The sequence below is a fragment of the Rhinolophus sinicus genome, linkage group LG04, assembly GCF_036562045.2.
Source record: "Rhinolophus sinicus isolate RSC01 linkage group LG04, ASM3656204v1, whole genome shotgun sequence".
Classification (NCBI taxonomy): Eukaryota; Metazoa; Chordata; class Mammalia; order Chiroptera; family Rhinolophidae; genus Rhinolophus; species Rhinolophus sinicus.
In genome coordinates this window covers 52,687,897-52,715,255 of record NC_133754.1, presented here as the reverse complement: position 1 = coordinate 52,715,255, position 27,359 = coordinate 52,687,897, and the positions used below count along the sequence as shown (strand labels likewise).

Genomic DNA, 27,359 nt, shown 5'->3' with positions numbered 1-27,359 from the left:
CCCTTCCCGGGCCCCAGCCTCAGCGCAAGGGGGGGAGGGGACGGCGGGAAACATAACCCCTGGAGAAAGGAGGGCGGGGCGGGGGTGCGCTGCCCGCCCCTCCGCGCCCCATGCTCATTGGTCGCGCGCGCTGTCCGTCCGGGGGTGCGGCGCCAATACTGGGAGTGGGGCGGGGCGGCCGCGCCGTGTGTGCCTGCGTAACGCCGAGTCACATGTTGTTTTGCTCTTCTTAGTTCAGTCACTGGGTGCGCGATGTGTTACTCACTGTGCGGCGGGGACCGCGACGAGCCCGGGTCGCCGTTGGCAGCGGTAGCGGCAGCAGCAGCTCCGGCGGCGGCACGGACCTTGAGTGCCCAGGCGCACCCCGGCACACCAGAGCGCGGTGCGGCGGCAGGACCTGTGTGGCCGCGCGTGCTTTAGGCTCGGCTCTGCGGCTCAGGGACCCCCGACTCTCGGTTCAGCCAGCGAGTCCCCAGGCGCCGCCCGGTAGGCAGCGGCTGCGGGCAGCCGGGCCAGGGGGCGGCCACCGCCGGCGCTGGGCATCCTCTGGGGCCGCGGAGGGCGCTGCGCCACCGCGCGGTACCGGCCCCCGCGGGCCTCCCCGAACCTTCCCCACCTCTTGGGCCCAAGGGACGCGGGCTCCGGCGGGCGAGCAGGGGTGGAGGGAGCCGCCCCTGCCCGCACCCCCTCCGCTCCCTTGAGCCCCTTCACGCCGGGCCGGGCGGCGCGGCCTGAAGTGCCAGCGATGGCGAGCCCGCCGCTGCATGTCCCCCCTGGGCCGGCGGGCGGCGACGGCCCCAACCTCAACAACAACAACAACAACAACAACCACAGCGTGCGCAAGTGCGGCTACCTGCGCAAGCAGAAGCATGGACACAAGCGCTTCTTCGTGCTGCGCGGCCCCGGCGCGGGCGGCGACGAGGCAACGGCGACAGCGGGCGGGGGTCCGGCGCCGCTGCCGCCGCGGCTCGAGTACTACGAAAGCGAGAAGAAGTGGCGGAGCAAGGCGAGCGCCCCGAAGCGGGTCATCTCTCTCGACTGCTGCCTGAACATCAACAAGCGCGCCGACGCCAAGCACAAGTACCTGATCGCCCTTTACACCAAGGACGAGTACTTCGCCGTGGCCGCCGAGAACGAGCAGGAGCAGGAGGGCTGGTACCGCGCGCTCACCGACCTGGTCAGCGAGGGCCGCGCGGGTGCCGGCGACGCGCCCCCCACTGCCGCCACTGCCGGGTCCTGCAGCGCCTTGCCCGGAGTCCTGGGCGGCTCAGCCGGCGCCGATGACAGCTACGGGCTGGTGGCACCCGCCACGGCCGCCTACCGCGAGGTATGGCAGGTGAACCTGAAGCCCAAGGGCCTGGGCCAGAGCAAGAACCTGACAGGCGTGTACCGCCTGTGCCTGTCGGCGCGCACCATCGGCTTCGTGAAGCTCAACTGCGAGCAGCCGTCGGTGACTCTGCAGCTCATGAATATTCGCCGCTGCGGCCACTCGGACAGTTTCTTTTTCATCGAGGTGGGCCGCTCGGCTGTCACGGGACCCGGCGAACTGTGGATGCAGGCCGACGACTCAGTGGTGGCACAGAACATCCACGAGACCATCCTGGAGGCCATGAAGGCGCTCAAGGAGCTCTTCGAGTTCCGGCCGCGCAGCAAGAGCCAGTCGTCGGGCTCGTCGGCCACGCACCCCATTAGCGTCCCCGGCGCGCGCCGCCACCACCACCTGGTTAACCTGCCCCCCAGCCAGACGGGTCTGGTGCGCCGCTCGCGCACCGACAGCCTGGCTGCCACCCCGCCGGCCGCTAAGTGCAGCTCCTGTCGGGTGCGCACAGCCAGCGAGGGCGACGGCGGCGCGGCGGCGGGGACTGGGGCGGCGGGCGGCAGGCCTGTGTCGGTGGCGGGCAGCCCCCTGAGTCCCGGGCCGGTGCGCGCGCCCCTGAGTCGCTCGCACACCCTGAGTGGTGGCTGCGGCGGCCGTGCGAGCAAGGTGACTCTGGCGCCGGCAGGGGGCGCCCTGCAACACAGCCGCTCCATGTCCATGCCGGTGGCGCACTCGCCCCCGGCTGCCACCAGCCCCGGCAGCCTGTCGTCCAGCAGCGGACACGGCTCTGGCTCCTACCCGCCGCCTCCGGGCCCGCACCCGCACCTGCAGCACCCCTTGCACCATCATGCGGGCCAGCGGCCCTCCAGCGGCAGCGCCTCAGCCTCTGGCTCCCCCAGTGACCCCGGTTTCATGTCCCTGGATGAGTATGGCTCCAGCCCTGGGGACTTGAGAGCTTTTTGTAGCCACAGGAGCAATACGCCTGAGTCCATTGCCGAGACACCTCCGGCCAGGGAGGGCAGCGGGAGCGAATTGTACGGGTACATGACCATGGACAGGCCCCTGAGCCACTGTGGCCGTCCCTACCGTCGCGTCTCTGGGGACGGAGCTCAGGACTTGGACAGAGGGCTTAGGAAGAGGACTTACTCCTTGACCACACCTGCCAGGCAGCGGCCGGTGCCCCAGCCCTCCTCCGCATCCCTGGATGAATACACCCTGATGCGGGCCACCTTCTCCAGCAGCTCTGGCCGCCTCTGCCCGTCCTGCCCCGCGTCTTCTCCCAAAGTGGCCTACCACCCCTATCCCGAGGACTACGGCGACATTGAGATTGGGTCCCATAGGAGCTCCAGCAGTAACCTGGGCACGGACGATGGCTACATGCCCATGACCCCTGGTGTAGCCCTCATGGGTGGTGGCAGTGGCAGCTGCAAAAGTGACGACTACATGCCCATGAGCCCCACCAGCGTGTCTGCCCCAAAGCAGATCCTGCAGCCACGGGCTGCCACTGTGGCCTTGCCCCCCACGGGAGCTGCAGTGCCAGCGCCTGCCTCTGTGGCCAGCAGGGCCTTTCCGGTGAATGGGGCCAGCTACAAGGCTAGCTCCCCAGCGGAGAGCTCCCCCGAGGACAGTGGATACATGCGCATGTGGTGTGGCTCCAAGCTGTCCATGGAGAACACAGACAGCAAGCTGCTTCCCAATGGGGACTACCTCAACATGTCCCCCAGCGACGCGGGCACATCGGGAACCCCGCCAGACTTCTTCTCAGCAGCCCTGCATGGCGGTGGGGAGATGCTCAGGGGCGTCCCTGGCTACTGCTACAGCTCCTTGCCCCGCTCCTACAAGGCTCCCTACACCTGCAATGGGGACAATGACCAGTATGTGCTCATGAGCTCCCCCGTGGGGCGCATCCTGGAAGAGGAGAGGCTGGAGCCACAGGCCAGTTCGGGGACCACACCGTCGGCCAGCGTCTTCGTGGCTGGGGTGGGTGGCGGTGGCCACACCCAGCCTCCTCATTCTGTAGTGCCTTCGCCTGGGAGACTGAGTGGCAGCGGCAGTGGCCGCCCAGAAGGCTTCCTGAACCAGCGCTGCCGGGCAGTGCGGCCCACGCGCCTGTCCCTGGAGGGGCTTCAGACCCTGCCTAGGATGCACGAGTATCCTCTGCCGCCTGAGCCCAAGAGCCCGGGCGAGTACATCAACATTGACTTTGGCGAGGCGGGGGCACATTTGTCGCCACCTGCCCCTCCGCTGCTGACTTCGGCAGCCTCCTCCTCCTCGCTCTTGTCTGCCAGCAGCCCAGCCTCATCCCTGGGCTCCGGTACCCCAGGCACGAGCAGCGACAGCCGGCAGCGCTCCCCTCTCTCCGACTACATGAACCTCGACTTCAGCTCGCCCAAGTCCCCCAAGCCGGGCATCCAGAGCGGGGACCCAGTGGGCTCCTTGGATGCCCTCCTGTCCCCCGAGGCCTCCTCCCGGTACCCACCGCTGCCCCCACGCCCTGCCGCCCCCTCCTCCTCCCTGCAGCCACAGCCGCCGCCACCGCCCCCCCCAGGAGAGCTGTACCGCCTGCCTGCAGCATCCACGTCCCAGGGCCCCAGCGCTGCCTCCTCTTCGTCCTCGGAGACTGGGGACAATGGTGACTACACCGAGATGGCCTTTGGCGTGGCTGCCACCCCGCCACAACCCATCGTGGCTCCCCCGAAGCCGGAAGGTGCCCGCGTGACCAGCCCCACATCTGGCGTGAAGAGGCTGAGTCTCATGGATCAGGTGTCTGGGGTTGAGGCCTTCCTGCAAGCTGGCCAGCCCCCAGACCCACACCGAGGAGCCAAGGTCATCCGCGCAGACCCGCAGGGGGGCCGCCGCCGCCACAGCTCCGAGACCTTCTCCTCGACCACCACTGTGACCCCCGTGTCCCCGTCCTTCGCCCACAACTCGAAGCGCCACAACTCAGCCTCCGTGGAAAATGTCTCTCTCAGGAAAAGCAGCGAAGGGGGTGGCAGTGGCGTCCTCGGTGGGGGCGACGAGGCCCCCACATCCCCCCGCCAGTTGCAGCCACCGCCTCCCCAGCAGGGGCGGCCATGGACACCGAGTCAGCCTGGAGGCCTGGTTGGCTGCCCTGGGGGAAGTGGCTCTCCAATGCGCAGGGAGACCTCTGCCGGCTTCCAGAATGGCCTCAACTACATCGCCATCGACGTGAGGGATGAGCCAGGACTGTCGCCGCCCCCACAGCAGCACCCGCATCCGCAGCAGCATCCACATCCGCAGCCAGGCGACAAGAGCGCCTGGGGCCGGACCCGTAGCCTCGGCGGTCTCATCAGCGCTGTGGGGGCCAACAGCACCAGTGGGGTGTGTGGGGGTTCGGGCCCTGGTGCCCTGCCCTCCGCCAACACCTATGCCAGCATTGACTTCTTGTCCCATCACCTGAAGGAGGCCACCATTGTGAAAGGTGAGGCCCTTTGACCTTGTGGCTAGTGGGAGGAAGGGTGGGAAAGTGGGTGAGTGACTGGGTTCACTTCTCCTCCCTTCTTTGGTACCTTGACCTAAATGCCAAAATATTGGCTCAGGCTTCTTGGGTTTTTTTGTTTGTTTTACTTATGGCTCCTGTGTTCTCTTTCCCCAAAGACCTTGCCAAGAGCAGTCAAGTTGTCTTTGAGTTGAATATGAAGCTCCTGACTCAGGAGAGTATATTTTGTTTCTTTGGTCCAACCCGTTTCTTCTTTCCCACAGCTCTTCTTTTCCCATCTGTTAGCATTGGATGTGCTCCCCAGGTCAGCCACTCCAAGGAGGTGGCAAGCATTGTCTTGCTGATCTGCGAGGTGGGAAAGTTCTGCTAGGAAGGACCCTGAAGTTATGACTGCTCCCAGGCTGTAGCCTTCACCTTTCTCTTTGTTTTCCTGGAGCTGAGTCCAAACTGATTCTTGCTGAGCCTCAAAGTTTATAAAAACAGGCCCGAAAGTCACTTAGGAAATAAGCATCCATTTTCATGGCTTCTAAAGGGAACAGTTCACCATTTACAGTTTATACATAAATTGTGGGAGCTGTTGTTCCATCAGACATTCTTTTCCTCCTGAGGGGCTGAGATGGTAACACTGCTTCAACACAGCTTAAAAGTAGTGATTCTCAAACTGGAACATACCTGGGAGTCACCTGGAGAGTCTGCTGAAACCTGGATGGCTGGGTTACGTAAAGAGATTCTGATGCAGTAGGTCTGGGGTGTGGCCCAGAATGTGCATTTCTAAGAAGTCTCTAGATTGTGCTGATGCTGCTGGTTGGGGGACCATCCTCTGAACACCCTGCCCCAGGTTAGACCCACTTGAGGAGGTTTGAGAAATTACCCATTAAGCCTCACCCCAGACACATTCAAGGGAAGCATCCAATGGGCACAGCTCAGGCAGGAACATTTTTCAATTGTCCAGGTTATGCTAATGTACAGCAGGATTTAGAATCAGTGCTTTAGACAAAACAAATGAAAGACAACAACATGGGGCTTTTCAAGAATAATTGGACAGGATTGTGCCCCGTATTGTTCTTCACATTCTCATCAAATATCCATGAGGAGAGACAGACTGCTTGCTTTGCAGCTGGTGGTGCATTCTGACTGTCTCAAACTTTGAGTGATGAGAGGAGAGAAGGAAGTATAAGGGGGCGAGGGGAGGGGGGGTAAACATTCAATTCAAGAGAGTTTCTTCTTTAGTTTTGTAGCTGTTTCTGTGCAGTGTTGACAGTAAGGCAGAGGCTCTGTGAGCACCACAACACATAGTAGTGGGTAGTGTTAACTGAATGCTGTCCTAGATGCTGGCCTAAGGTCAACAGTGTGCCAGGGTTACAAGGAGGTGATCACGGTGCCATGGAGATCCCTATGCCTTTTCTTAAAGTAAACAGACCAGTTTAGTACTGTCTAAATGCAGCGTATGTTTGATAATATCCACGGGATTTAAAATTATAGCTGTAGGGTAAATAAATACCCTGTTACTCTAATATAATAGAGGAAAAGCTATTTATGTTTTTATTAAAATCATAGACTAAAAAATGAAAAGAGTCACAGAAAATTATCAGGGGTTTGGTGCTTCAGCATCTAATGAAATCAGTTGGAAGTTGTAAGAATGTGTCCCATAAATGATGACTCTCAGCTGAAGGTCACTTTGCTTAGAGTTACAATAAATAAGCACTACAGGTACATCCGAAAAATTGCTCGTGTATCAGGGAGTTGAGGATTAACTGTTGTCTAAGACACAGACCACATAAATGTACCAGCATAACTAGATTGAGTGGGGAAAAAATACATACACAGATTTATTTGGTATGCCCAAATGGGTATATGCTATAGTGAACATGAAAGTACATTTTACTGAAATCTGATTCTAATCAGAAAAACAGTCTGAGAACATAACACCTTTTACTGCTTTTGGCGGAGTAGGCAGTAAAAACCTGGACTGGATTCAGGAGGGCCCCAGGAGTGGGTTCTTGCAGTAACAGGAGGAGTGAGCCGGAGTTTGCGCCTACAGGCCTAAAAGGATTCAAGACCTTTCTGATAACATAGATACATTCAGAAACGTGATTCATGTATGATATAATGCCCTTTTCAGACTAGGGAAAATTTTAAACTGCAAGAGATAAGTTTGGTTAGAGACCCAATTTAGCTTGTTTTGTTTAAGATTTCCCACCAGTATAAAATTCCTTTCAACCTATAGGATTCAGGATTCTGAAATCAAAACAGCAGTTTATATGTTTCACGGTGGCTGAACAAAGATGAGAGATCGTTTTTGGTTGCTGTTTTTCCAAAGTCTGTGTAGCATGATGGTAAACACCCTTTTAAGAAGGAAAAAAGCTCTTTTTAAGCAAAATAGATAACTGTAATCGATCCATTGTGCCAAAACCACATTTTAAAAAAAAGGACTGCATGGTAAATGAATGTCTTGTAAACTCATTAGAACACAGAGAACAGTAGAATAGGAAAGACGAGGGTGTCATCCTAATTAATGTGGGAGCTAAATTGTGGTCTGTGAAGCCAGAAAGAGAACATTTAGAAATTCGAAATGAATATCCTCTTTTATTTAACTCACGTATGACCATAGACATTTGTTTGGGGTGCTCATAAATAAAAAGCTCACAGGAGATAAGTATTCTTTGAGAGAATGATTCTAGAAGGAAGACTTGCAAAGCATTTCTTTGAAGATGAAATAGAAGAAAAAGAATTTCCCGGGTCATTGCATGCACTGCTCGGGCTCTCAGAAGGAGCATATGTTTCCACATCGAGCTTCTCGGGTTCTGCATGGAAAAACTTCATTGGTTATGCTGAAACAGAATAATTTGGGGTCACTTGGGTAGTGTTTTGTATTTGCATAAGTGGTGACACTTAGATTGCAGCAGTGTTTGATAGTTGTTTACGCGAGAATTGGGAATGGGGGTGGGGTTTCAACACCAAAGCCTATATAGGTATAGGTATGTGTACAGAGAAAATAAATAAAAATTTAACTCTAAATTATGGCTCATTTGGGCATAGGGGAAGGTTACTTACCATGTGTTTTGTGTGTGTGTCTGTGTGTGTGTGTGTGTGTGTGTGTGTGTGTGTGTAGAAAAATCTAACCAACCTGATGGTGTCTTTTTGGGAAACTGGAGGTATGTTACTGACTTTAAACTGCTTTTTAAAATTAACTTTATATATTTTTGTGTTATGATTATAGATTGGTGCATACATAAAATAGGCTATTTTAGTGTTGCTTTTTAGTGGGAATTTAATTCTAAAATTGGTTTTTATGTGTGTACAAGGCAGATTAGATAGGAATTGCCACTGAAAGCATCTATATTTAAGTTTTATTTGGTAAAAAGACTAGTTATTCATATCCTATGATAAAAGAATTGTGGAACAAGAGAAATGTTTCCACAGGAACAACAATCACAATTTATGTTTAAAAATATTGCCTGTTGAAGTCTTAAAACAAAGAACTTGAACATTTTTAGAACTTCATTGAGATTGCTTGACAAACCAATACCCTTTATTTTTTCTGTTGTGGATGCTTTTCTGCTTTAGCTGGCTAGCTCTTGTCATAATAAGATAACAATATACACTACTCCCACCCTATTCCCAGTAACAGACAACTAAGGTTCTAATGAAAATACACAGAGGCTTTAGTGAATGAAAGTCACATGACTTGTTCTATTTCCTTTATTGAAAGAGAAACCTTGACAAAAATAGTGCTTTGCAGAAGGAAGCATAGTGTGTGGAACACTAAACCAGGAATCAGGAAACCAGGTTTCTAGTTGCTGATCTTAATGAGTTATTGTGTGACTAGAGGGAAGCCATTTAATGCCTCTTTCTCACTTTCTCTGTCTGTAAAATGGGCCAATTATAAGTCTCTCCCTTCTGTGTCACAGGACCACTGGGAGGTCTAGGAGATAGTAAACATTGAGAGTGGTTAAGCTCTTGTAAAGAATTGTGCAAATGAATCCAGTGCCGCTATTGATGCTGGTCACCTTGAAACTGTGAGCATATACAGGAAAGACACTTGTAAATGGTTCTTAAATTAAAAAAGCAACAAAACAAAACAAAAAACAAAAAACTCATAGTGGTTTGAAAGTAGAGCCAATACCTTCTTAAGAAATGCCTGCCTTTTCTGCTTGATTGCTCGTTCCTCTCCAGTCTCCATTGTTTTTTCCCTCTTTATTTAACTTGAGATTTTTTTCATAGATAATAATCAATAGTACCATAGTGTTTTAAATTACATAGTAAACTAACAATTAAGGAAAATAGCATCCCAATCCTGAAACTGTATTAAAACTACTTTTGATTACCTTTTTTGATTTGTTTGTATTATATATTAAGAGAGATTGTCAAGATGAAAATGTATAATTACAATATACATTTGCTTAAATTTACAGTATTGTCTCTTAATGGGGGATACATTTAAAGAAAAACAGAACCCTTAACAGTTCACTAATTGAATCATCCATTGTTCAACCTTGTAGTTTCAGTCTTTGCAGTTGGTTTAATTAGGGTGGTCACTCCAGCACTGTTTTGATTTGTCAAACACGGTAGGAAAACCTGTAGTTTTTTATTATTTTGTTCTTCATATGCCCACTTCCCCCAAAAAGGACTTTTAATAGATAATTAATGTTTCATATTCTTTAGAACTGTTAGTATTAAAATGAATCTTCTTCTGGAAAGGGGGACTTGCAGAAGTTTTAGCAATAGCACGTGTATAATGGGTTTTCTGTTCAAATTCCCACTAATGCATTTTCTGTAGAAGCATAGTTCCAAGAGCTAGTTAACTTTTGGTATCAGATTTGGCAAGTGGAGAGGTTTTTTTTTTTGTTTTGTTTTTTTGGGTAGCACAGAATCAAGTGTTCCCGTTTCACCTTAGAAACTTAAGGGAAAATGTAACTTTACTCTTTTATCTGCATTGCCAAGTAGAGTGGGGGAAACACTCAGAGGGACGCAAAGCCCTGTGCCTTGCCCCAAAGCCAGTTGTTCAGAGGCCACGACAGAAGGTGGATTCTCTGTAGACTCGACTACAGACATGAGCTGAATGTGTATTTCTATCCAAGATGGGCAAGGCATTTTCATGTTGGCATTTTAATAAACAAATGAAAAACATTTCGGAACTTCCATAATTATCAGTCAGTTCACGTTATCAGGTGGCAGGTATTGTGACAACAGTGCTAGCTAGCCACATTAAAATGGGGACACTCTTTCTGTGTTAATTTTATTAATTGGAGCGTGTTCTTTGAGATTGCAATGGTTGTTTTGAATCGTTCAAGGTAGATTATTGTAGATAGAATTGAGTGGTAGATTTTTTTTGTGATGAGAACTGGTGAAGTCATCACTCAAGGCAGAGGAAATGCTGAGGTTGATAATTGCTACAGATTATTCGATTTCTTTCTAGATAGCTACAGAGACATATTAACTGCACTAAACTAAAAGGCACAGAAGAAAGTCCTGACTAGAGAGAGTTAGAGTATGTGATGTATACTAGCATTTTGCTTTGTGGATGCAAATAATGCCAAGAATAGTTTTCTGCATTGTATTAGAACTGAATTCATTGAATTCTGCTGAAGTAGAATTTAGTTAAAACATACAGGCTGCCTGTTCACAAATGATAAAATAGTCAATTTGGAGATTCTGATTTCTTTTCTGTTGGGCTAGAAAAATACTAAATTTGCAGAAAGTCACTTTTACATGTCCAGAAACTTTATAAAACTTGATCAGGCAAATGTATCTTCAAATTTGGCCCAGTTTATTAATGCTATCTGCAATATTTATGCACACAGACAAGATTTATAAAATATTCCTTGTTGGGCTGAAAATTCCCATTAGTGAAAATGGGAATATTTGGTCAAATATTGTGATTTGTAATATACTTTAAAGATAAGTGATCACATGCATAGTGCTCTGTAAGCACTGGGTTGGTTAGTACTCATTTTAAAGAGTATCGGATTTTCTAGAAATAAATGTGTGTGTGTGTGTGTGTGTGTGTGTGTGCTGTTCTATAACATCTCAACCAGTCGTGCTCCAGGAGGCTTGATGTAGATTTTTTTGTATTGAAACTCAAATACTGAACAATGTTGTGTGCTCGAGTGATTATAGTCTTACTGTGACTTTAATCCATCCATATGGTATTGGTACAGATACTTCAGTGCATTGTTATGGTGTAGAATTAAATTGCAATTTTTTCAATGTGTAAAAAGAAGTCTTATGATAGAGTGCATTATATTATGTGATTTTAATTGTTACCTTAAAGTCCATATTTTTATCTTATGAATAACTTGTGCGTTTGCATAGTATTAATGCATAATCTTTAATATTTGTCAATGTAACATAGGCCTTTTTTATACAAATTTAAAAATAGTGACATAATGCCTTTCCATGCACATTTAAAAGTAGTTACTTAAATCAGTCTATCTTTTGCCTCCAAATTATAAGTGTAACTAACCCCCAAAATTGATGGGCAATGAATGATTTTGAAAGAATGCTAATGAAGTTGGAGCTGATGAAAATGTAACCATTATTCTGATCAATATTGGAAGACAATTGTAAGCCCCTCTCTCTTTTGGATCAAAAGAATTGTTTATAATTAAAAAGGTGTTTTTTTTCTTCACTTCATAGTGCCAAGACATTTTTATACATATAGTATCATGTAATACTCCCAAAGCCCTATGACATAGGCAGGGCCATCTGGATCCCCATTTTTTTGAAATGAGGAACCTACCGCTTATAGAGGACCAGTGACTGGCCCAGGATTCCTGGGTCAAAAGGAGTAATGTTGGGTTGAACCACAGAAAGATGCCATTTTACCAACATTTTCCTTTGTTTCCACCTGGTACCATCTTCCCCTCCCCAGCTAGTGCTTTTTATAGGATACAAATTGTGTCTGCTTTGGAAGCTCAGATACAATAGTTGCATTTAAGATTTTATCAATAAACTCCACCTGAGGCAACTTTCAAGTTAACAGTTTGTGTTTTATTTCACTTGGGTGATAGTTACTTAATTTCTCTTCCATACATTATTCATTTAGAGTAAAATGGGGACAGTTAAGCAGTAAGACTGGACATTGGAGGAAAACCCTGTTTGTTTTTTAACCAGTTTTTACACCTGCGAGTTTGAAGAGCTTAGGATTTGATATTATTTTCAAGGCTCTCGTTTTGTCAGTGAATTTTAGGGTTGAATCAAGTTGGTTGGTCATCTGTTCTGGGCTTTTCCAGCCTTGCTTCCTGGACTTCTCGTAATCTGCCAAGTGGAAAACTTATATTCCTTCCCCCATTTTTGTTTTAGTAAAGAAAACTGTATATCCTACTTGATAACAGAACTTCCCATCACCACCACCAAATACACTAAAACTCTTTCCATGTAGTGTGGTGACAATCAAAAATATATAAGGTCATTTGGAGGGAAAAGGGTTGGGAACCATTGTATAATGTAACTTATTTAAGGTTGTGAAAACAGAGCCTGAGGGAGGTGGGGCATCATTTCCAAGGTCACTGATTTAATTAGTTGGTAGAGAAGTTTGTAAATATTATCAAGAAAGAATAGAGAATGCTCTGTCTCTCTGAGTCTTTTGTGTACTGATGAATAACTTTTTCCCAGGATATGGCCTGTTCTCTCTAGAACAATCTAGTATTTGGAAAAGTGGCATGGTCTTCTCACTTTGTAACATTTCAGTAGATTGCTTCATGCATAGACTGGGTATGCTAGTGGGCAGAAATAGAGCATGCAGAGGCACCTAAATAAGGAGATTGTACATCCGGGAAATACAGCTGCTGACGACCATGTGGGCAGTGTCACTGACGAGGCAGAAGAGTGAAGGTTTGGTCAACATTCAAGATCATGTGCTTTACTTGTACAAAAAATAGAAGAAGAGAAAGAAGAAGAAGAAGAAGATGGAGGAGGAAAATTCTTGGGATAATTCAGATTGAAAGCTATTTGGGAAAATGTTAACTTCTTGCTCTTTGTGGATTAATTCCTCCTGGTCCACTGATCTGGTAGCTAAGGCGTCAACTTGTGTTTCCGTCACTGCTTGAGTTGTCTTTAAAGTACGTTTTATTCTGTAAGTGGAATATCATACACTCCTCATTATGAATCAGTCCATTAACAGTTTGCTAAGATATGAGTCATTCACCTGTTTAATGTTGAGTTATTTGAAAACCAACCAGTTTAGAATTTGCCCAAGGACCTCTAAGTAACTAATCAGTTGTTGCTAGGTGGTAATCTTCAGGGGAGTAGAGTTTTTCACCAGTGCTCTTCTTGTTTTAAAGATCCTTTTCTTTTGTTTCTAAGAAAAACACTTAACCGGATTTTTATATGAAGAGAAAATGTTTTTTTTCAGAAGGTGCTACCTTTCTAGTGATATGACTACAACCCCATATTCAAAAGAATAAAGAAGACGTATGCAAACATAAAATGCATAAGCTATCCATATTTTTCAAAAGTGTCATTGGGAATCTATGGCCTGGTGCACGTGCGGGTAACTCTCAGGGTTTTGTTTCCATTAGCTGTCAGTTTCTCCAGCATCCTAGGAGAGAGTACTTTCTCCTAGTAGATGGCAGCCTCAGGGCTGGGCGCCTGCCATGGTAAGCAATGAGCACAGGTCATCTACCCAGCATTTCTGTTGACACCTGTCCGAGTGGAGACTGTCTGCTGCACAGGGTAAACAAAATAGGGGAAGGCCTTTTCCTTCTATCGGGGATTAATAGAGTGATGAAACTGCTTTTCAAGTTAAGAAGAAAGCAAAGTTCAGAATACCCTGTCTTACAGTATTGGGTCTGTTGTGCACCTACCAAGTTAGGTAGAAAAGTTGACTGGATAAAGATTCTGATGTGCTGTGTAGGGAGTCGTCATAAGTAAATCCTGCAGGCTTCCCCCTGGGTGAGGTTTGGATCCCTTCTGTGAAATCGTGCCTTCCTCTGAGGACCTGGGAATTGAGCACTGGCTGTGTTTCCCAGGGCTGGTGGTAGGAAGTCATTGCAAATAGGGACGGAAGTCAGTGACCATCTGATGCCTGTGAATTCTCTGTTGTACATGCTACCCCCAAACCACCACGTGAGTGGCATCACCCAGCCGCTGCCCTGCCAGAGCCCAGCTCATGCCCATGGGGGGCCTTCTACTTCCCTTGCCTTATTCCGCGCTTCCCGAGCTGCTTGGTGGAGGGATGAATTGGGGGGAAAGTGCGGTAGGGGGAGAAGTTTGGAAATAGGCCAGGATGTTCTTACTAAATTTAAGAATGATGCAATGAATACTTGAGGAACTCCAGACAATAAGCAGGATTAAGCATGGCATGGATTAAAGTGTGGTGAGCAGCTTGATTTTGTGTGAGGATCAGAAATAGAGGTTCCAGCACTCTGACATACTGTGGACGGCACGGAGCTCCTGGGCTTCTAAGACAACAGACAAATCCTAGACAGGAAGGTTTTAGTGGTTAGTTGTTTTACACCACAGCCTGGATGCATTTGAAAAATAAATAAATTACTAAAGGTATTTGAGGCCATGTTACGCTTCTATTTTATTTTTCTATGATAGCAGGGTTTTTTGTTGTTGTTGTTTTCCAGCATAAAAGTGACCTAAAATAACACTTATGCAAATGAAACAGAAAAGAAATCCATAAGCTACTCACATGCTCTTCCAGTTATATATATCAAATAAGTTTGGTGAAACTTCTACAAAGAACTGTTGTTACTTCTCCAAGTAGACTTCTAGTAAATATACAGTTCAGTTGAATATATTCAGGTGTGCTTTAGCAAAATATAGTAGTTGCAAAACTGGAAAATCTGTATTTGTTTCCTTCCTTAGGATATTATTCAATCCAGGAGTGTGAATTTATTGTATAGTCATTTTCAGAAAATTAACTTGAACTGGTTGAATAAACAAAAACAAAAATTAAAACTTTAATAATGAATGGTGTGGAAATATTAGAGATGAAAGCCTGATAAACTATTATGACTATAAACATTAATGAATTTTTAAACATTCTTTAGATTTTAATTTGGCAAACTTTAAATCAGCATCTTCTTTTAAAGTTTAAAGTTTATGTAGCTTCCAAATGACATTTTGGTAGTTAGGGTCATATCAAAATTTTAAGGATGCAGTAGAACTGACTCCCCTTAATTCTGTTTTTCTTATCATTATTTGCAGTTTAGCTTATCAGGAGTGCTGGTTTATTAGCAGTCTTAGTTACAAATTAAATAACCACTGTGGTAAAATATCCAAGTTTCCCCAGCATGGAGCATTTAATTAAGTTCTTAGAATAACTCTAGGTGATAAGAATTCATCTTCGCAACTCTGGAGTCCTGGCAGGTCAGCTGGAGTGTTCAGAATTGATGGGGTCTTCAGCAGTGTCCGAAAGCTGGAAGACAGCTGACAGTTATAAGCCAACCAAGTTACTCAGAGTTCATGGTGTTCCAGCACAGGAGTGGGTGTTCTGGGAGATACAGGGGAAATCGGAAACAGGCTTCTGTCCATTCGGTGCCTTTATAGTCAACTTGGACAGCACCCCACACAAGCAGTTTTCTGGGCAGCCACTCAGTCCTTCAGCAGATGCCCATTCTTCAGGCATTCTTGGCCGAAGACAAAGAAAGCATGGATGTCCCTGCTGGGACTGTGGGTGTCCTTGCTGGAAAATTCTGATGGAACCACTCAAAGGTGTAGCCCCCTCCCCCCACACACTAGGGCTGCATCCAATGAGGCCCAATTTCCAGATCAGTTTTCTGCTCTGAGAAACCAAAGATTTCATTTTGCGGGGGTCCAGCTCCTAGATGCTAGCCTACTCTAAGCTCTTGGCAGCCTGGCCTCATAACTATCCCAGTGTGTGTCTTTGTGCACAGGCAGTCTTTGTTGGCACTGGTAGTATTCCAGAAACTTCCCAGTGCTAGGATATTGGTCTCCTTTCCTGTGCCTTCTGAGTCTTTTCAGCTTATCCTTAACTGTTGCTTTAAAACAATGCTCCCTCTTTAATCTGTGTGATATGAATTCTTCCTGTGAACTCACCGCTTCTTTCAGAACCTCTCCCTGTGCATTCATAGCTATAGATGTGAGAAAGCTCACATTTTACATGTGTTTAATACAGCTGCTTGCACGACTATCCTTCCATAAAAAGGAAACATTTAGATCTTAGTTAATACTTTCCTCATAAGTAATCCACAAACACTGAATATAATCATAGCTCTTTTTATATTTTATGCTTCAAAATTGCTTACTTTTTAGTCGTCCTAATAATTTCAAATAAGGTTGTGTTTTCTTAAGACACACCTATGATGACATGCAGGTGGCTTTAAAGTTTTTTTTTAAAGTGTGTATCCCGTCCTTTTTACAGACATCCATGATCTATCCAGGAAGACCCCCTTCTCCTCCTGTGCGGAGGAGGCCTCCTGGCCACCATCAGCCCCCTCCACCCTTAATGCCTCCTGCTCTGAAAACCTGCCGCTGCTGGACCCTCTGCCCTCTGCCACAGTGGCCACTGTTGTCAGAGGAGGGCAGGCCCACTTGGCTGGGCAGCTCTGGGTTACCAACCCATCAGGCTGATGGAGTCAGTTCCAGGTGAGTTTCCTGTCGTTCTTACTTTTTACCACCTTTTATCTATTCTTTCCAGAAAACAAACAAACAAACAAGAAACGACAGGAACTTCACTTAAGGACTGCTTGGGAGGGTAGAAGGATGGGCCGTGAGGCAGGAGGGACAGGCAGAAGGAGTTAGATTTCCTTTCAACTTTCATATTTACCCAAATTGTTAAATTTTCATATTTTTCATTACAAAGATGCCAGTTGTTAAATACATTTTGAAATATTTCACCCACTCAAAAAGTATTGAAGTCCAGACTAGTAAGAAAGATTTGGTTTCCAAGCTAAAAAGAAAACAGAAGGTAGAGAGTCTTCATGTCTAACTTTGAAATATAGGAAATAAGCTTAATATGGAATGGGTTCAGAACACGAAGGTGGTAATAAATGCTCTAGGAAATAAAGCAGGAAAGAGAAAGAAGAAGGTGACAACTTGAAAGTGGTGAGGAAGCAAGTCTTATAGATATTTAGAGGAAGAGTCCATATAGGCAAAGGGAATGAATAGCCATGCAAAGGCCCTGGGGCAGAAGATTGCCAGTAGTTCCAGGATAAGAATATAAACCCATGTGGCTGATCAACAGGGAGAAGAGAGAGAGTCACAGTGAAGTGAGGGTGGTAACAAGGGGCTATGATGTGTAGGGCCTGGGGTGCCATTGTAAAGACGTTAGTTCATATCGATAGTGCAAAAGGGAACTGTAGTCTCTTTGGAACAATATGTAGAGCAATTTTAAAACTTTTCTACTGGAGTCATCTTAATTCGGTCATAGTGTCTTTTTTTTTTTTCTTAGTGAGGTGTGTGTCAATTCTTGAATTTCCTCCTCAAATATGGTACATAAAATGTGAAAAAAATACCTAAACTTTTTCTAGTGGAATAAAGACACTGAGATATAATTAAAGTGGGGAAGACAGCCAGAAATTTTCACAAGATAAACAACGAAATCCAAGTATAAGTATTTAGTCATAGACTTGCAGACTTGATTACACAAACAAACTTGTAAAGCACCTGATAATTTATAAAACATTTTACAATGGCGTTTAATCCTCAGAACCTCCTTGGAGGGCAAGTTCTTGTTTGTTACTTTCCTTATTTTTAAAAGGAAAAACCCAAGGGTGGAGAGATTTAGACACAGGCCTGCCAAGGCCATACTGGAGAGCCTTTCCCAGCTTGTGGGGGGGATGGCTGCTGCTATCTGGTTCTGTGTCTTCTAGGGAACACAGTGCCCTCATTTGTTAAAAAAAAAAAAAGACCCTCTCCCAGGACAAACCCTGGACAAACCTCTTGGAGCTGGTTTAGTGACATGTGTGACCTCTTATTCCTAACTCTCACTGACCTGGAGCGTCCCGAATATTCTGCATTCCTGTAAGAGGTGCTAAACTCAGGCTGTACAACAAATTGATTTTTGGTTCTTCAGCTGATTTGGAAACTAAAATAATAGGTCCTTTATTAGTCTATATATTTCATAGAGATTCCACCTCAACAAGAATACGCTAATGGAGTGAGTTTGGAGCTCAGGGTGTAAAACTTGAGCAACGCTAGTGCACTGCGTGTAAAGGACCCTACTCTCCTTCTAGCCTGTCTGTGAGGAAAATGCACGTTTCATAAATGGACATGGACCAGTTACGTCTCTCACCTGCAGGGGAATCTAAATGCCGATCTCCGTTTCGGTTCACCTTTGTGTATAAACGAGAGAGAACAGACTAGCCTGTGGCCCCGACTAATCTGAGCCCAGCTAGTTAATGACGCCTCACGCTCACTGGTCACATGCGACATAAAGAGGGATTTATGCATTCTCTGATGGTGCAGCTGCCTGCACATGGACACATGCGACCCCTGTCCGGGCGTTTTGTCCCATCCCCAGGGTGTGAAGAAAGCAGCTAGGCAAGGCACTTTGTGCAGCCTTTAAGAACTATTAGCTGTAAATGGCCTAGAGTTACCCCCAGGAAAACAATTCTACTTCTGTTCTGCTTCTATCCAATTAAAACAAGTTTATTCATTTTATTCCAGGAGCTATTTGCCATTGTTTTTGTGTATTCGTCAGTTGATTATTTGCTGCTGAATTTGCAATTGTTCATGATGTCATTCATGGATATAATTTTGAATGAAGGAAAAGCTGTGATGGCACATGTGCTCGGAGAGACCACGGCTGTGGCTCCACAAATTAGCTGAAGAGCAGGGTGGGAGGAGCAGGCTCAGCTTGGCAGCGAGGGGCTGCCCGGGCTTCAGAAGTCTTTGTAGTTCAAAACAAAACGTGTGGTTACATGTGTACATCATTTAAAGGTGCGTGAAGAAAGCAAAGGGATCCAACCACAAGATACAAGTCATGCCAGTAGCATGGGCTTCTCGGCATATGAAAAAAATTTATATATGTATTGTTTATATAGATTTATACATTTTATACATAAAGTCTCATTTGTTAGTTTCACAATGACCCAGTAAGAAATTCAGAGCAGGAGGAGAATGTCCCCATTTTCATAAGAGAGAACAGGCTGGTAAGTGCTGCCCCAGGACCCTAACTGGTGAGGCCAGTGGCTTTCCACACCTACGTCTTCTTGAGCCATGGGAATGGCATGTGGTTTTAAGGCGTGGGGGCAGCTTGCCCTGAGTCATTCCTAAGCTCCCAGGAATGCGTTTGAGATGGCTGATGGTGGGAATGAGGACTAGAGAGTGTGCACTGCAATTCCTGAATAGGGTTTGACCTTCAGCCTTGATCTTACTGGTAAATCCTGCACCTAAAGGCTGGGTGCCCATTTGCACAAGGCCTTTGAAATTAGATATATTCTTCCTCCCAAGAGGCAAAGCTGACGTCCTGTATTATGCAGATGTTTCAGATGGGAAGGAAATTGACCTACAGTTTAAAAGCAGAGGCTGCTCAGGCCACTTCACGTTTGTGGCCTGTTGAATCTCAGTGTCTAGAAGGAGGATGGCCCTGTCACTGGCTCGGGGTGGCCCTGTCACTGGCGTAGGGAGTGGCAATCGATTGCACAATTTTTCCCTTTTTTCTTTAACCTTTTTCTGTTTTTCTGCAATGAAAGCTGTACTTCACTACACCTATTTTTATACACTTTCAAATTACTGCATTTTTGTTAAATGAGAAAACCAGAGGATATTTTGAATCCCAAAGTTATCCCTTTTTAACTATACTCATGAGTATGTTTCTTATTCAGTGATATTATGCCTCATAATTGAGTTGTATTGGGCATAATTTCAGACTTCCAGAAAATGCTCATTTCAATGTCAATGGTAAAAACAAAAAAGGAATTGAATCATAAAACTAAAACAAAACCAAAAAAAAGTAATAGCCACTCTTAAATATTTGAAGGAAAAAAGATCTATTTGTAATGATATATAACAACAGGCTACTGGGGATTGATGTATGTTGAATAAATTGTTACTCTACGTTACTTTCATAGGAAAAACATACAATTTAGGTTCAAGAACTTCAGCAACATAAACAATTTTATAGTGTACATAAAAGACATATTTTTTACATCAATAGAAAATTATAAATAATGTATTAAATCTGAGGGAAGAATTACACTGTACATAGGATACTTGCAATTTTAAGGCAAGCTATTTTCAATTGCCTTAAATATTACATTACCATATTGTAGGTTAGAAACATAATGCTTATATTCACATTCTCAAATGACCTGAGAAAAGATTTGGGCCCTTTTGAATTGCAGATCTAATGTCTATAAGTTGACCTCTGTAAAGCTGAGAGTAGTAGTGTAGGATATATTTAGTAATAATCAGAGTTATTTAGTACTTTTGTGTTATTCATGAAAAAGCACATAGAAGAACCATAGGTAAAGGAAATTAATTCAAAAAGTGTGCTGGCTTCATAAATGATTTCATGACTTGCTTCCTCATTTTCAGTGGGGTCTGTAATTGGATCGCATGGTTTTTAGTAGATAGTATTGCATTTCTAATGTACGTAAGTAAGCGTGCAGATAATTTTCAAAGGGGGTATCAGTTAGTCTCCAGGTGTAACATACAGATGGAAACATGCAGTGTTATTTTGACAAATTTGCCCTTCATTCTCCTCATTGTCTTACTTATGTGGTGGGGCATATAGTCTCTGTAACAACCACTCAACTCTACTGTTAAACTGTGAAAGCAGTCATGTGCAAATGAATGCATGTGGCTGTGTTCCAATAAAACTTTATTTACAGAAACTGGCAATGGGCCAAAATTGGCCATACTTTGCTGACCTCTGTTTTAGAATTCCACTCTCATGTGAGGTCTTTTCTCTTGGGCTTCAGACAGTTCTAAAGTTTTGTTCTCCTTTAGAAGATTTTATTTAGCTTTTCTGTCTATGAGAAATGGCATAAACCACATGGGTTTTTATTTCGGTTTAATGCAACAAAGCTTTATAAGGACCAGACAGGCACTGTGCCAGATGCTGGGGACAGGCATAGTCCAACTAACTCCTCAACTTGTAAGGAAGACAGATGCACAAAGCAGAAATTCATTGTCTGTGCAGTATTCGGTGTCATTGGGAGAGTTTTAGAAAGAGCTAATGGTACTATGTAAAAGTTTAAACTCTGGGTCCCCAAGTGAAAGTTCCAAACCTCTTCCCCATTCCAGCCCCAGTTGCACTCCCCTTTCATTATTTCCAGAAATTGACAGTGATGGCAGTGAGGAAAGTTCTGGAAGAAGTTAAGGACTCTCCTATTGACCAGCTAGTAGGCTTTGGGCAAATCACTGATGCTCCCTCCTCTGGATTTTACCTAGAAAGGTCTAATATTTCAAAATTGAAGAGAAGAGTCCCCCAGCAATTCAGGGGGCATTTTTGCCTCTTGGGTGTTTGTGCTGAAGAATAATCAATATTTCTCCTATGACATTGGGCACTGTGGCTGCAGCTGTGGCGATGAGCCTTTGCCATAGAAGAATAGTTGATAGGATATGCGTGTCATGCTTTTTAGTAACAAGCACAAAAAAGAAATGAATACTTAAAAGTATTATGATATAAAGTTGGCTGAGGCTATACACTCTAAAATTAACACGGGTCACTGTGAAACTGATTATGTGGAGAAAGTTTGAAGTACCGTCGTTAACAGGCCAGGAGGCCTGGTTGCCCTAGTCTTTGGTGATTAAGACAAAGTCTTATGTGATGGATTACACAGGAGCCAAAGAAAAAGAGATACCTTTTATTAACCCCAGCCTTATACGAAAATTAGATTGTCTCATCCTGTTTCATGTTGTGTCGTTAACATCAAGTTACAACTTGATGCTCGGAAATTTCTTTAATAACAAACATTCAGAATGAAATGACTTTAATTGTCAGTGGAAGTGATGAGCTCATATAAAAGAAAGTTTTAAATCTTTCACAAGTAGGGTTGGTGAAGTAATAATGTACTGCCCCCATTTGTCCTGGGGAACTTGTTCTTCCATAGGTGATTTTTTTTTTCAATTTAAAAGAAAAGTCCAAGTGACCGTTTTTCTTATTTTCTCAGAATCTCTGGCTTGTTTGTTATCATACCCGACCTTACCTTTTTTTTTTTTTTTTTTTTTTTGTACGTCCTGAGAGTACTTTGCTTTTAGTAAAGTAAGGAGATACTGAATTATCAGGTTTATTTTTCTAGGAATTTCTCATGTAACTGAAAAGTGTATTTTCTCCCGTAATTCTGTGTTTAACACAAAAAGTCTAAATGAGCCTGAAGGACATGTTTGGGCTCACAGGAGAGTTTGTTTTTTTCCTTAATCATAGTTGATACTAGAAACATAAACTTTAATCTTAAAAAGTATATTGTTCCTGTTTGTCATGCAAATCAATATTTGTAGCACTCTTAATTCAGATATGCCTGAAAATGGTAAGTTATTTTTACCTACTAAATGGATTTGCACTGTTTGGTCCAGTGCTGCTCACCAAAGGCCTGTGAGGCCACGTTCCCTTCAGCTGTGCCTCAGAGACCCTGTGTACATGGGGGGGTGCGCATGAAACTGCACTGGGCTCCACAGGGGGCCTACATGAGGCCCTACATTCTAGACCTGATGTTCACTGTATTTTCCACTAATATTACTGGAATCATGGAGCCCCGCTCACAGGTGGCATGACATGTCAGTGTTTTGACATTTCTGCTATCCAGAATAAGGGAGCTTCCCACTTGTTTTAATGTCAGAGTTTTTCAGTGATTTGTTTCCTTCCCTTCCTTCCTTCCTTCCTTCCTTCCTTCCTTCCTTCCTTCCTTCCTTCCTTCCTTCCTTCCCTCCCTCCCTCCTCCTCCTCCCTCCCTCCCTCCCTCCTTCCTTCCTTCCCTCCCTCCCTCCCTCCCTCCCTCCTTCCTTCCTTCCTTGCTCCTTCCTTTTGTAAAGCAGAGCAAATTGAAAGCGAGGTCTTTACCGGACCCCACCTGTACTCTTGCTCATTTGCATTCTGATTGCTCTTTTAAATGGAAGAAAAAAGGCATGGAATTATCGCAAGTCACCAGGGAATCATGATAACTGGTACATGGGACTGTATCCCTCATGTGAACATCATTTGTCATATGTGACAGAGCAAATGAAAGACGGGGAATAGCTGGCCTGCATGACCTGTCATATGGAACAACTTTAATCTTTTTACTGACAGTTTTTTGGTTTTTTTCATCAAGTAAGTCTAGATCAATGCTTTTGTGAATGGGTTTCTTTACAAAGCAATGTATGAGCTACAGAATAGTACAGTGTGTAATTATATGACAGATTCAATGAGTATCAATAAGTTTAAATTATTTTTAGATGCATTACCTCTAGGAGCAGAATTGGTATAGGTTTTTCAGTAATTGCATTCATGAGTAACACGTGATTTCTTGCTATAGTTCTTTTTTGTTTTGCTGCTGCACCTAACATGTTCAAAGAATGTTTCACATCTTAAGAGTATTCAGCGTGAAGTGATCCCAAAATTAATCATTTGTTCTTTATTTCTGCTAGAATTAACATAGATAATAAATAAAATTTTGCTTGAACCTCATCATTAGGAAGCATAAATATTTAAAGGTTGAGGATGTCAGATTAGTGGTGTTGGAAGGCTTTTTTTTCCTAGTCTGGATGAACTAGATTAATTTTCGGAGGGAGGGATAATTGAACTTACTTCAAAAGTAAGTCAATAAAAAGGCAAACAGTGTTCATATTTCCAGGTTCCAGCTCCCGCCTCCTTCCCCTTCAGGAGTGGTTTCCAGGTGGCCTTCTGTGTTTGATGACACCCAGTCCAACTCCTGAGAGCCAGCTTGAGTGACAGCACGTGCGCTAGTGCTTTTAGCCCACGCATCTTTCCTGACTAGTTTCCACGCCACGTTTCCTGTCATCTGGTTCCCTCCTTGTGGTCCTAGTTCAGAACCCTTGCTGGCATGTGCATCGGAGATTCACAGCTGGCTCGCTAGGCTGGAAAGGGTGTCTTAGACCTCAGCTGAGATGGACAGCTTCTGTCTTGGGCCTTCTTTCCATAACACATTAAGCATTGTAATTCGATTTCTAAAATGGACCCCTTTTTTTCCTCTGTGCATTCTTGGCATTTACGTTCCATAGATTTTGTCTGAGTCCTTTTGCTTAGCAAATCATAGTCATCCCCATCTGATTTGGAGGTATCCACAGCCTTTTTCTTGCTTTCCTCCTTTTGTACCTCCATAGGAATTGTTTCTGATGGCTAGCTCTGTTTATGTTTGGTGGGTTACTTCTAAGACGTGGCACTGGCTCCCTGAACTGGCTGAGCGTGTGGAGTGGGGGAGGATGTCCAAGGAGTCCATAGTAAACTGCAGGTGTTTCAGTGGCTGGCTGCTGGGTGGCGTGGATTGAAGTTCCACAGGCCATGAGGAGGCCCACAGGTTTCTTCTCTCTTCCTTTGCTGTGACAGGAGGTGTCCATGGAAAGCAGTTGTTTTATAACCTAATAGGAGACAGGTTGCATCCACATTGTGTTTGCTCTAGTGTACATCTATAGATTTAAATATGTGTTGGCAGCACTGCATACCTCATGCCCAGACAGCTGTCTCTGAGCTGGTGGCCATCCTCTTACTGTATCCCACGTGCCACAAACATTTCTTTCCCTGTGATAGCCCGTGTGTGTGTGTGTGTGTGTGTGTGTGTGTGTGTGTGTGTGTGTGCATGTGTGTGTGTGTGTACATACACACATGCATTGAGCTTCCTCACTGGCCCACATGTATGATCATGTTCCTGCCCCTTCCTTTCCAGAGAGGGCTGCTTGGCCTCTTGGGGGAAGTGGGTTCCTTACTGTCCCAACATTAAATTGCATTACTGGGTTGCTGAAAGCCTCACTTCTGTTGAGCCTTTGGAATAGCTTTCTCACTGTGCTGGTAACCGCAGCCTGGCAATCCTTCACAATCCAGGCGTTTGCAGAGTGCTGCCCACATTTGAAAGGGCTGCTTTCACTCCCTCCCTACAGAATAACTGTCACGTGACTCCTAGTCTGGCGGGAACTCTCTCTCACGCCTCAATATCCCATGTGCCTCAGGGAGGCCCTGCACCAGAGTAGAATTTTTGAAAAATCTTGAAAGGTCATTGCATGAATGAATTATTTCCTTGCCTTTTATCAACTCTTTTCTTTCATAATGTAATGCATAGAAATTAAGGTTTTGATAATTGTATCATACTTCAAAAAATAAAATTACATGTTCGACTTGATTAGAGCTCACGAACATCTAATGATAGGACTTGTTTCATAGCAATAAAGCATCCTTGAAAACAGTGAAAATGGCTGTGGGCCTATAGATTTGCAAATGGAAATGGAAAGTAGATTTTACAGCAATAGTTAACCCCTCTGTTTATGTGACTGTATGTTTAAGTTTGGGGAATTAAAGAACTTACATGTTTAGCTGTTTTCAAGATAATGGGTTTAGATTTAACAGGAGACAATTTAGCCACATGTAGCAAATTATTAGTGTAAAAGTAAAATAAACTGTGAATAGAAATCTTTATGTAAGCGGACCCAGCGGGGTTTTGATGACCTATTCTGGGGTGGTGGTGGGATTCGTCTCACAGTCAAGGCCTGAGTGACAAAATGAAAACTCATTTTAGGGTGAGAGGCAAATCCAGGTGGATTTTAGCAAATGTCTGCTTTTTAAGGGATGCAAATGTTCAGGTTCTCACTGCAACCTCTTAGAACTGGAAATCACAGTGATAATGAATGAAATTGCTGGAGGGGACACAACTTTCCTTCAGAGGAAACTTTGAGCCCTGTTTTCCATTAGGTTTCATTTGCAGAACAGTTTACTTACTAATTTTTTTGAAGGACCTAAGTAAGGCTTTTTAAAACTAATGGGATAAAGTTAGCACTGCCTTAAAATGTCACATTGTAGGGAACTTTTAAACACAGTCCTGAAAAGATGCAACATTTATGATGTACGTTGACAGCACCGTGTCTTACAGGCTATTGTTTTTCTGGCTACACACGATGCTGTACTTCCAGTGTGTACCAGGGAACGGCCTGGCATGCAGAGCAGAGTGGTTTCACACGCTCATGCTCGGTTACAGGGCACACTGGAAATGTCTCTCTTCCTGGGATCATTCCTCTGAACTCAAAAGAATTAGATTCATAAAAAAGTAAACCCAAGAGTATGGTGAACATCCAGGGTCAGAATTCTAAATGATCAGAAATGGAGGTTATGTACCTACAACTGCAAGGAAGAAAATTGACCCGTTTAAGACAGGGCGTGACCAACAACGTTCACATGTGATCAGGTAGCTGCGATTGTGGTGAGTGATGAAAACAAGCAACTTGGCATTTTTGTTAAAAAGCCTAGCGGCTTTTTAAAAAAGGGTAAAATATTATGAAATGTCACTGTCTCCCAAGTTGGTCTTGTCCCTTAAGGAAGGAACACATCAAGTGCTGAAAATGCTGGAAACTGGGAAAAGGTTACAAGAGACTGAGTCTGCAGTCTGGAAGGACAGAAGCAATTAGAACTGGTTAGGGGTGTAATGCTCTGTCTGCACCACACTCAGCGGAGAGCACATTATTGGACCTGAAACATGGGGAAGTTGGGCAGATGGAGGAGGGTATGTAACAAGTGTGTCAGTGCAGGAGCTTTTGAAATCTTGGGTCATTTTAGGAATAGGATAGAGTATCTAATTGGATGGGTGTTCTGAGGGCAGAAGTGTGGACTCATTACTTCTCCCACTTTCTTACTGTAATACACATTTGCGCAGTTGGTATAGTTTACAACACATTTTAATACTATGTGTCATGTTTTTTTCAAAAAGCTTATCAGTAGCCTTGTCAGGAAGGCAGTGGTTCCACCCCCAACCAAACACACACACACAAACACACAGTGCACGTGAAGAACTGAGACCCAGCAGTTAGAGGGGCGTTGCTTGTTAGAACAGCCCCATTCTTTAAAGGGTAGAATTATGTCTCTACCTGTCCTTCAGTGGAATGGAATGTCCTTCACAAAAGCACGTGAATAGTTTCCTTAAATTGAAAATATGAACCTCACTCTATGGACCTCACAGCTCACTCTCAACCTAATAGTTCTGCCTCCAGGGAAACTGAATAGGAGTTTACCCAGGGAAAACAATGAATACATGTTTGCTTCCCAAAGCACATCATTTCATGGAAATGCTACAGATCGGGACAGCGGGTTACGAAGGACCTTTTCTCTAACTCTCCTGACACTCATTACTGACTTCTTTCTTTTTCAGAGTGACGCTCTGTCTGGCTTTCTCACCATGACATCACACATCAGAGAATCACATTAAAAGAAGATGCTCAGCATTTTTTTCTGACCTGAAGCTGCTTACAATTTTTCTTTTGGATCTGAGCAATTACTATGTTTTGAGACATCTGTGACTTTATTAAACATGGAACCAACCAACAAGGCAAGAACACATGCCTCGCGCGCTTGTTCCCATAGGGGGCATTCATCCTTGTGCTATTTGTATTGTGTTTTGTTTTGTTTTCTGACACAATTTGCCGAAGGAACTATTCTCAAGAAAATGGGATGTTTTCATTGGCCTTTTCAGTTGTGGCCAGTGTCTTAATTGCTTCTTATTTTCATTTTGGCAAAGCAAATTTGTC

The 27,359-nt window shown here is 44.8% G+C and overlaps 1 protein-coding gene across 2 annotated transcripts; it reads left to right on the top strand.

Annotated features, from left to right (window-relative positions):
- Positions 1-256: 256 nt before the first annotated feature.
- IRS2 (insulin receptor substrate 2) lies at positions 257-27,359 on the top strand. 2 transcript variants are annotated; one of them, XM_019731068.2, is made up of 3 exons: positions 257-4,760; positions 16,114-16,337; positions 26,984-27,359. In XM_019731068.2, exons 1-2 carry the CDS (start codon positions 746-748, stop codon positions 16,320-16,322), a joined length of 4,224 nt encoding a protein of 1,407 aa, XP_019586627.2. In that variant the 5' UTR covers positions 257-745; the 3' UTR covers positions 16,323-16,337; positions 26,984-27,359. The 2 variants fall into 2 exon arrangements, with proteins under 2 accessions (XP_019586627.2, XP_019586628.2); XM_019731069.2 differs by lacking the exon at positions 16,114-16,337.

Coding starts and splice junctions, on each gene's coding strand:
- IRS2 (XM_019731068.2), top strand. CDS start 746: ATGGCGAGCCCGCCGCTGCATGTCCCCCCTGGGCCGGCGGGCGGCGAC. Junction 4,761..16,113: donor GGAGGCCACCATTGTGAAAG/GTGAGGCCCTTT, acceptor TCCTTTTTACAG/ACATCCATGATCTATCCAGG.